This window comes from Prosopis cineraria, unplaced genomic scaffold, assembly GCF_029017545.1.
Source record: "Prosopis cineraria cultivar Desert tree isolate PC_DT_omini unplaced genomic scaffold, ASM2901754v1 PC3, whole genome shotgun sequence".
NCBI classification, from domain to species: domain Eukaryota; kingdom Viridiplantae; phylum Streptophyta; class Magnoliopsida; order Fabales; family Fabaceae; genus Prosopis; species Prosopis cineraria.
Genome location: NW_026555334.1, coordinates 5622953 through 5634139, shown reverse-complemented (window position 1 = coordinate 5634139; position 11187 = coordinate 5622953). Strand labels below are relative to the sequence as shown.

Here is an 11187-nt window from a genome sequence, read left to right as displayed (position 1 = left end):
ATGAGTATGTTTAAAAATATCTACATTTACACTACACTTATAACTGTCAACCTAAATGGTCTAAATAATATTATACACATGTGAAATGTTAAAAAATGGTCTAAGTAAGGTTTATATTTGAATTTTTCTAATTTTAAGAACTTTTTAGCCTTTTTTTTAATTATGTTTAGACTAATGTGTTTTCTAAGTCAACTTTGTTTTTGACGCAACTCAACTCAACTCGATGACCATGAAAATCATTTCTTGATTTAAACTGAGTCATTAACAGCTCTAGTCAATAGTCCAATCAATTTGACTTTTCAGTTTAACCCGATTCTTGAAACAATACAATATAAGATAGCACTTAGTTTTATTTTAAAAGGCTAAAATCTCAATAGGATATGCATACAGCTAGCATATGCCATTGTTATATATTGTGTCAGCAAACATTAATAACATTAAATTATTATTATTTTTTGTACCAAGGACAAGGGTAATCCTAACCAATAGCTAAATACTAATCTCTTCTTCATATAAATGGGTTTTAACTATAGCTGATAATTTAGATGAACTGATCTTATTCTGATCAAGTTCAATTTAGGTGAGATTTATTCGGACTGAGCTTAAAACACTCAAACATATAAAAAAGTTATAGTTAAACCCAACCTTAACACCTTGAGTTTTTGGACTGGCTCAAATACTCAAATTGTTAAATATTATTTTATTTTTCCTTTTTTAGCTAATTTTACTTTTTATCATAAAAAATTAAGATTTTCATTTTTATCTTATTTTATTATTATCATTATTATTATTAATTCAGATATTTAGGCTTAACTTGAATATCTTCAGGCTTATTTGGGTGGGCCTTAATATTTTTTGAGCTTGTTTAGATTACTATAGACCCAAATTATACCTCTAATTCTACATAGAGTTGGGAAAACAGGTTGGTTCGGCCCTACACGGCCGGCTCTTGACGGGCTTTAGCTTAAAAGAACCAGCCCGTTTAAGCTCAATTTTTCCTTAGGACCCTGATATACGAAGCTTGACCCTCAACATAGTGAGCTCAGGGCCAACCTTTCAAGTTCCAAACCCTTTTAACTATTTTTATTGTTTTTTCAAAGTTTTTAATCAAACAAAAAATTACTTCATTCTAATATAATACCCAATCAATAAAGTTATAAAAAACTAACTAAATAACATCTAAATGAATTAAAAACACTAATGAAATAGTAGCAACGCAATAAACAATGAATCGGCTAAGCCAACAAATACCCAATTAATACAAGATGAGATTGAAAGATTGAGATATGGGATTAGGAGACCAAGGAAAACAAAAAACACAAGCATGATGTGTGCATCAGATAGAGCTTAACTCATGAGTCACAAATGCACGAGCATGATAAGTGACATAAGGACTTGGGAGACTGATGACAACGAGCGTTAACTAGTTGAGCACTATTAAGACTTTGTTCTTAGGAGGGAAACTATTGGAGTCAATAACAAGGACAGCTGAAGAGTGAGCAAAAGTAGAAGCAAGGATGACTTATGAGTTACAATGACAGGGACGGGGATGGCGATGTAATGACTTGCTGAAGAGCAAGGATAACTTGCAACAACAAAAAGAAGAAAAGCATATTGAAGAAAGAAGAGTAAAGGTTGAATTGAATGAATTATTATTGTGAATTTAAATGAATTAGGAGATTTAGAGTTGAATTTTTTTTTTTGGAAATTAAAATAGCAACCAAGGATTTCTGTATGAAATTTATATTAATTAAGGATCAATTGTTGTCAAAACTTGAATGAAAAAACAAGTTAGAATGAACTGTTATTAATTTAGAATAAGTTATTATTAAAACCTAAATAAATACTTGTTGATAAAGACTAACCTAAATTCACAAGTATCTACTTGAATTTTGACAACAAGTGATCCTTGACTTATATAAATTTTGATCAACGATCCTTTGTTGCTATTTTTTCTTTTTTTCTTTTTTTGCCTTCCCTCCTCAGTAGATATGGACTGACATGTGATATGGAGAAAGATTTAATTTAATTTTTTTCCAAGTCTAAAAAGAGTCAAAATTATGAGAATTGATTAAAAAAAATATGCATATACAAGTTTAAACGGGCTAACCTTTGGACCTACAGGGCCAGCCCTTTTAAGCCCTAAAGTAAATGGACTAGCCAGTTTAAGCCTGATTTATTATTTTGAGGTCATATTTGTAAGCCCGACCTTATTATTATACAGGTTTAAACGAGCTAATTTGACAGGTTCAGCTCGTTTTTTTGGCTTTAATTTTACTCCTCTTAATAAGTTCTCTTTTCATTTAGTTAGGGATTGAAGTCCCTGATAACATGTTACGTATTAATCTATTTATTTTTACATTTAGTTAAATTGCAATACCAATTATAAAAATGATATAACATACAATAAATTTAAAAATTTTAATTAAATAAATAGAATAAAAAAGTATTATTTGGAAAAATCATATTTAAACATTGTATGACAAAATAAATACTCTAAATAAACTTATAATTAGAAACTAATCTGGATATTTAAAAAAACATGTTAAATGTTGTTTCGTATGAGTGTTTATTATTGGGATGTCAAAATTTTAATCCCTCAAATTTATTTTTTTTCTTTTTGGCCTCTTATATTTTGTAAAATTATCATGCTAGTTTTTAAATTTAAAAAAAATAAATTTACTCTTAAATTAATATATGTGTAAAGTATTTTAATAACTTAGCGTACATGTGTACCTAAATAAGAACAATTAAGGCCTCAAATAAATTTAGTTTTTATTAATCTAATCACTTGCTGCACGTTTTATTATTATTTTTTTAAATTTGAGTATATTTTTTTACTTAAATAATTATACTTCTTTTCATTAATCAACATAACTATCATCAATATTCTATTGTTCATGTTAGTAAGTTTTCATAGTATTATATCATGTTTAAATTTAAATAATAATAACCAAATCAATGATCAGTACAAACTTAAGAAATGAAATTGAAAAAAAAATTAAATTTAAAGGATTAAATTGATAATTGAAATAAATTTAATGGATTAAAATTTTTATATTTCTCTTATTATTTAATTGCGTTTGCTTATAATTAAGTAGAAATCGTTTAACCAGATCCTAAACTTCAGGCATAAAGAATCTAAACTTAAACCATCATCATCAAACAAGGGCATAAAAGGAAATTCGCCTTGGCAATAATAAATGAAATTATTATATTTTCTCTTTTGGGAGGGCTCATGACAAAGATTTTTTTCTTTGTTTTTTTTTTTTCAACGTGACGAGTCAATTATAGGATTACCTTAAATATTTAAACCTTTGAATCATTGGCCAAAAAAACGTCTTGAATTATTAGCCAAAACTGCCTGATTGTTAGGCATAAAAAACAATACTCTCTCCGTTAAAAAATGCTCATTTTTTAAAGAGTTAGATATTTAAAAATATAAAATATTTTTAATTTTTTAAAATGTAATCATTATTTTTTTTAAAAGTGCTCTTATTGATAATGACTTTATATTTATTATAAGGTATTAACAGGGATAAATATAAAAAGATAGTTTTAATTAAAAAGTAAATAACTACTTTATTAATAAAATTTGATTAAAAATACTTTATATTTTTAAATGGAAGAAGTATTTTGTGTTTTTTTTTTAATATTTGTCATTGAGTTGAATACACAATTTATAATTATTAATCCCAGAAGAAAAAAAAAAAAATAAATAAATATTATTTAATTGTCCGATTGTCATGCATAAATAATAAATTATTACAAAATAGATAAATCGTTATAAAAAAAAAAAATAGAGTGGATGCTGGATATGTGTCAGAAGCTCAAGAGAACGTTTGACAGAAAATAGAGTTACTTGAGAGAAACAAGGAACGAAACAGTAAAACGCTGATCAGTGTTACAGCCAGAGAATTTGAGAGAAAGAGCGAGAAACTGTGGGAAAATGTGAAGAAAAATTAAGCAGTTTATCCGATCTTTGTTTCTGTTAATCAGAGTTTTTTTTTTTTTTTTTGGGTATAGATTGAAACTGAAGGTTAAGTACAATGAAAGTGCAGTGGCCCGATTTTGATCAGGAACACTTGCAGGTTGGTGGGATGAAGCTACGGTTCTGATTTTAGCTTTTGATCGTTCGCTTTAATGGTTGGATTTGATTTTGTTTCAGATTGAACTTAGATTCTTACGGTTTTTTTTTTTCTTGCCCCTTCTTTTGCAGTTGTTAGAAATGGTATTGTTGGTGTTCACTGTTAAGTTTAATTTATTTACGGTATAATGGTTGTGATGATTTAATTTTTCGCAACTGGAGCTTCAAAGGATTAGATCTGATCATTTTTCATTACTTGTCTTTTTGTTTGCTTGTTAGTTTAATTTTTGTTTGCTGAATGTTTTCGATTTTTTATTTCAGTTACGTTATGCTAATCGTTACGGGTGTTATGCTTTGTGTTGTCTGCGTTCCATTTTGCCTGTGTTCTCGATTAATTCTCATAGGGTTATATATTCTTGAAGAAAATTGACAACATAGGAGTTAGCTATCCAGGAGGCAGCAGACTGTAGAACTTGTGATACTTGTTAAGGTCATTCATGGCGTCTGCTAGCCTTGGAAACGGTGGGGCCAGCAGTTCAAGGTCTGTTAATGGCTTCAGGGGTTCATCTAGTTCAGTGGATTGGCTCGGCAGAGAGATGCTTGAATTGAGGTTGAGGGACAAGATTGACCAGGACGAGGACAGAGTAAGTTTCTTGGTTATTTTCATTTTATTATTTAGATGCTTGACTTTTTCAAATCAATTACTGAAAAAAAAAAATCTTATTATGATCTTATAGTATTATTATTATTATTATTATTTTCCTGTTGTGCTTATTGCTCGATAACTTGCAAAGTTCATGGTAGTTTGGAAGCAGTTCCTTTACACCAAGGGCACATTTATGTGATTTAAGAAATGGCTGCTGCCAGAACTTACCATCCATTGATTTTCCCCCAATTTTGTTCTCTAAGCTTTTCTTTTTCTGAGTTGTTACTATTTGGATTTTCAGGAAAGTGAGCCTGACATTATTGATGGTGTTGGTGCCGAAACAGGACATGTGATAAGAACAAGCATTGGTGGTCGAAATGGTCAATCCAAGCAGGTAAAACTTCTTTTGGTTATTTGAAAAATAAAAATATTTTATGGTTATATCTGATCATAGTGAATTACTAGCTGGTGACAATGTCCCTGACGTATGTTTTGTTTGAGTTGACAGAATGTCAGCTACATTGCAGAACATGTGGTTGGAACAGGCTCTTTTGGTGTTGTCTTTCAGGTGAAGGAGAGCTGCTTTATTTTTCTCGATATCTTTTGATCATATGGCATGCCTTTTAATGACAATATACAAAATTATACTCACTTTAATGGTTTTATTAGGCAAAATGTAGAGAAACTGGAGAGATTGTGGCCATCAAGAAGGTTCTTCAGGACAAGCGCTACAAGAACAGAGAGTTACAGATTATGCAAATGCTGGATCATCCAAATATTGTTGCCCTTAAGCATTGCTTCTTTTCAACAACTGACAAAGAAGAGCTTTACTTGAATCTTGTTCTTGAATATGTTCCTGAAACTGTTAACCGAATGGCAAGGAGCTATAGCAGGATGAACCAGCGAATGCCTTTAATATATGTCAAGCTTTATACATACCAGGTCTGTTGTTGCTTGTTTGTGTGTTTGATCTGGTGTGGAAAGACTTGAGAATAGGAATAGACAACCATCCAATTTTTTAGATGATTACAAACTTACAAATTTCCCTTATAAAGAAAGTTGTTCTCACAAATATTATACAATTAGCCCTTGAAGAGCTAATTCATCCCTACTAAAATATGAACTGTACTTACTTTTTATTTTATATTTTTCTCAGCCTCGTATGGCCTTGTTCTGAACAATTTTGACTCCAGCTTCACTGATGATTTCATTTTGTTTTAACAGTTGCCTCTGAATTTATAAATCGTGGATATTGCATTTATATTTGGTTAAAAGACTGAAAAGCCCAAAAATCATCATGTGGTTTACACATTCTAACTCTCCAACATTTCTTGTCTGTTTGTGTTATTATTAATAATAAGATGAAAGTAATATTGATATTCTTTATGGTATTAGTATTGTTACTATTATTTTCTTTTCTTATGTGGGTCGCTGCAGATTTGCAGGGCCCTTGCTTATATACATAACTGTATTGGAATATGTCATCGTGACATTAAACCTCAGAACTTACTGGTAAGACATCCTATTGAGCTATTGATTATGGTGTTATATTGAGTTCTACAAGTGTGTTTCCTTGGTAAAAAGTTTTGCATGTCCGTACCATTATTAAGAAGTGTTTGAAATTTTGTTTACACTCTAAATCTAAATCAATTAACAGTTACACAGTGAATGGAAGCATTGCTGAAATGAGATTAAGAAAAAAGATCAACTTGTTCTGTTAATATGTATCTGAGGCCCAACTAATGCCTTCCTGCACCCTCATATGTCTGCATTGGCGAAGAAGGCTTAATTTGCTCTCAAAAGGCTTCATAATTGTTATCAAATCATTGGACATTGTTTTTGAACTTGCCACTAAAGCTAGTCTCATAGTGCAAGCTTTTATGAATGCTGATTTTACCTTGTATTTTTAAATCATTCATATTGTCGTGTGTTAATGGACACTGGTAGTCTTGTTCCATTGTTAATTGGTTAAATCTAATGACAATAATTTATTTGAATCTTCTAATTTTTACTTCCCCCCTTACCTTCCCTCTTAAAGTATTGTTTTTCTCTAACATGATTAAAATGTAAGAGTTTCTTAGAACGTAAACAATGATTATGAAAGAATGAACTGCTGAAGAGCAGATTCACTCTATTTTGGTTCCCTATGATTCATTTTAAAAACCCATTCATGAGAACTGACCATCTGCCAGACAAACCTGAGGAATATGTGCATGTAATCCCTCCACTCCTATTTGTAGGATACCTTCTAAAAGTAATTTTTTGTCCTAAATGTCAGACACCTTGTAATAATTAAACCCCCTTTTCTAATTTTGTCCTTTATTGATTAGCGTAAAGGTATTTAATGTAATTATATTATGATTTAAAGTCAAGGGTAAAAATAAAAGTTCCTCTATATTTTTATGATATCAAGAAAAAAAACTAATTTTTTTTAAATATGTGAAACAGTTAAAAGTGTCTTACAATAAGGACCGGCATGAGTATATATTAGCAAATGCATGTGAGCATCAGTTACTATTTGTTTTGTTGTGTTATAATGCATGTTGCTTATGGCAGGTGAACCCGCACACACATCAGCTTAAACTTTGTGATTTTGGAAGTGCAAAAGTGTTGGTAAGATACTATACCCACTGTTGCTTGCTGGAAGCATTTGTTTCTTTGCTCAGGTTTTAATCATATTCTTATTCTTCAGGTGAAAGGAGAACCAAATGTTTCTTATATCTGTTCAAGATACTATCGTGCCCCAGAACTTATATTTGGTGCCACGGAGTATACAACTGCTATAGATATATGGTCAACTGGTTGTGTGATGGCTGAACTACTTCTTGGACAGGTAAACACTAATGCTCACATGCACTCCTCATTTTCTATCTTGTCATTTTCTCTGTCATTGATGTCCAACTTATTTTGCAGCCTTTGTTTCCTGGAGAAAGCGGAGTTGATCAACTAGTTGAAATCATCAAGGTGAGAGGTTAACTATCTTTTTGTCATTTGTGCTAATAGATCCATATTTTTCCTGTCATACATTGTGAAAGCCTGGATTACTATCTTAGATTTGTGTAATACTTGCAATAAATTGTGTGATGCTTTTTCTAAGACTGAATGAATTCATTCACTTCAATGTGAAATGACGAATATTATGAAAAGTTCCCCATTTTTTTAATCCGTGCTAAAAAAAGGGAATTTTGACTTATTTGTGTGATGGTTTTCACTTTTATGCTTTAGGTTGCACTTTTATACTTGATTATTTCTTCTTGGTATGAGCAAGCTGGTGGTATAAACGTGAAGCTTCTTTTGTTCAGGTTTTGGGAACTCCAACCCGGGAAGAGATAAAATGCATGAACCCAAATTATACTGAATTTAAGTTTCCGCAAATCAAACCTCATCCATGGCACAAGGTCTGTTCTGTCTTGTCTTTGCTTACATCCTTTAATTTGCTAGAAATGCTCTAGCAATTCATGATTTTGATTAAAGCCCTTCATTCTCATTCTTTGCCAATGTAAACTAGATTTTTACTATTTTTGACCCCGTGCTTTCCTGCTTAATATTTTTATCAGAAATTGGCACAGTTCCTATGATGGCATTATGCCTATTTTTTCTATGGTGTTTGTGAAGAGATTGAAATGACTGGCACATTAAGCTTTCAGAACTTTTTTTTTTTTGGTGTTGGGGGGTGGGGTTACTAGTATGTGATGAAATGTTAAGTCATGTTGAGCACCTTGTATGCAGATTGCCCCATATGAGGTTAAGGGAAAGCATTTTATCAGGTAGACGGGATCATTGGAAGCATAATCCAAGCTGAAGTTCATTGATCCCCGTTCAAAATTGTTATTTTAAAAGTGAAATTGTTATTAGTGAAGAAGGAAGCTTACTTTTATCATTCAGTTTCACATGCTATAGAAGGATACAAATCAATATCGCTAATTTGTAATAGTATTAGATAGACTAAATTTCAGATCAATAATCATATGATCTCTTGTTGATATTGAGCAGAATGGTCAGTAGATTTTTTGCGTTATAGATTCTTCCTTGTCCAAGGACGCCAAGATGAGACATTTTTTTCAGAGTTCAGAGACACATAGTCTACGTTTTATTGTTTCCTTTTATTAAGGCAGTTCTGGTTGCCCATTGGTTGAGTGGGAGGTCGTACAGGCATCCCAAAATTAGGGATGAGAATTACAGTTTTTCTTTCAATGCGTTTGCAGATTAGTGCTGTTATTATATGCCAATGTGAAGCTATCATTTGTAGCTTCTGTCATTTGTAGCTTTTGCAAATTTTGGTATAACTTATGTGCTGGTGTTAATATTTGCTTAAAATGAATCATTTTGGCACTGAGAATTTATACCTTGATTTTATCCTCATCTGACAGGTTTTTCAGAAACGTTTGCCCCCAGAAGCAGTTGATCTTGTATGCAGATTCTTTCAGTATTCTCCCAATTTACGATGCACTGCTGTAAGTTTAACATCGGTCTTTTTCTTTATGGTGATCATGGACGTAGAATATTTTTGTAATACTATTTGACACTCACTATTTTATGATACTGCAGTTGGAAGCTTGCATTCATCCCTTCTTTGATGAATTGAGGGACCCAAACACCCGCCTTCCTAATGGCCGCCCACTTCCTCCTTTGTTTAATTTTAAATCCCAAGGTGAGTCAGGATTACTACCAAATAGATAGATTAGAGTAATTATTTGGAAAGCGCTTTATCTGTAGCAATATACCACTTACTGAGTTTGCTCGGGATACCATCATGTTTACTACACATACATAAATGAAGAAAAACTGCATTCTTTGTCTGGGTCAGTTGAACCCAAAAACTAGAGATGTTAAGGAACATGGATAATTGTATTGTAATTTCCAACACGTCCCTTCAAACCAAAATCCTCTGGACGTGGAGTGAGGAGAAAACATGAATCTATCAGTCCTTGTGCTTGTGTTTGTGCTGAAATTTAAGCAAATGGAGTTAATAATAATCAAACTCCTACTAATGGTCATGGAGGCTTTTGATATATCATGTTGAGTAACGTTGCAACTCAAGAATTAGTCAAGTGAAGGCTAATCAACTATATAGGTTCAGGTTGGAGTGCTGTGTAAGGAAATTAACCGTGACTGTGGGAAATGTAATGCCACTTTCGACTTCCCATATTGAACTTGTAAAATAGCTGACGGGACATATTCTAAAACTGATATATGCATGAATTGATACTGAAAAAGAAAAATCTTATTGTTGGATATTAAAGCCACACACTATATTACTTTAGCATCTGAGTATGTTCTGTTGAGTTCTATAGAATATTTGTTCTTCAAAATATTGTATCAAATCATTTAGTTGCCCTTTTGGGTATTGAAGCCGTACAAAAATCTAACAACTTTGCACAAAAGTAGGGTTTTTGCCGTATGGCCTCCCTGACTTCTATGTGTTTCATTTGCAGAGCTGGTGGGTATACCACCTGATATCATCAATCGGCTAATTCCGGAGCATGCTCGTAAGCAGAACTTATTTATGGCTTTGAACACCTAGAAACTTTTCCCAAACTCTGTTTTATCCAGTTGTTATCTCTTACCAGGCTGTAAATCATCTGGTGCATCTGACAGAGAATTTCACAGAAAGAGTTCATAGGATATATATATATATAACATGCAAAAGTTGCTGTTTCTGAATGTGTAGTGGATAGAGTTGTTTTCTGTTGTTGCTGGAGAAGCTACCTTTTCCATGTATATCTGAGACAAGTAATATTGAAATGAGTTTTGTAAGATAAGCGGTATGAGTTTGTATTTGTATAAATTATATATTATTTGATATACCTAGAATTGTGCTCCCAACTCTTTCCAATTTAATTTTGATGCTATGTTTTCCTTCAAGATGGACAGGGTTATCGATAATTAATCTTGTGTTCCTGAGCATTTTGAGTATTGTATCTACCATTTTGAATTTATCAGAGTAGTAGTAGTATTAGTTGTATTTCAAGTTGTACTTGTCCTTAAATTCCCAAAAAAAAAAAATGTCTCTTACCATTTTGAATTGAAATTTAGCATAGCAGGTTTTGAAGCCTAATAAGCCCCCTCTTATTTTCCTGTCAAGTTAATGACCATTTGCTTTGTACCAAAAAAGCCATTTGCTGGGGTGTTTACGGGCTTGGAAATAAAATTCTATTTCTTCTTATCGATAAATTTAAACCTAGAAAAATTTTAGATGAATAAATAATTATTTGTTTATATATTATTTCCCATGCATTGCATGGAATTTAAGATAAGTTATGTTATTTTTTAGAAAAACATAATTTTATATTCCTGTATTTTGCTTGAGTTTTATTATAGATTTTTGTTCTTTTTATTTAGTGTTCTAGGGTGATGGATTTAGAATATCGAAATATAAAAGTATAGGGATATAAAATATTAAAAAAATATATTTTTTCTTTTTTTTAATAAGCTGTTTTCCCTATTTTTCGTT

At 31.5% G+C, this 11187-nt stretch overlaps 1 protein-coding gene across 3 annotated transcripts; it reads left to right on the top strand.

Moving 5' to 3' along the window:
* Nucleotides 1-3824: 3824 nt before the first annotated feature.
* On the top strand, nt 3825-10574 carry LOC129305992 (shaggy-related protein kinase kappa). Of its 3 annotated transcripts, none has more exons than XM_054946262.1 (14): nt 3825-4091; nt 4541-4731; nt 5035-5127; nt 5242-5301; nt 5403-5675; nt 6171-6245; nt 7290-7346; nt 7426-7566; nt 7647-7697; nt 8036-8131; nt 9104-9187; nt 9282-9384; nt 10169-10222; nt 10304-10574. In XM_054946262.1, exons 2-14 carry the CDS (start codon nt 4585-4587, stop codon nt 10354-10356), a joined length of 1287 nt encoding a protein of 428 aa, XP_054802237.1. In that variant the 5' UTR covers nt 3825-4091; nt 4541-4584; the 3' UTR covers nt 10357-10574. The 3 variants fall into 3 exon arrangements, with proteins under 3 accessions (XP_054802237.1, XP_054802236.1, XP_054802238.1); XM_054946261.1 differs by having other exon boundaries at nt 4510-4731; XM_054946263.1 differs by having other exon boundaries at nt 3826-4091; nt 4510-4731; nt 10169-10574.
* The last annotated feature ends 613 nt before the right edge of the window (nt 10575-11187 follow it).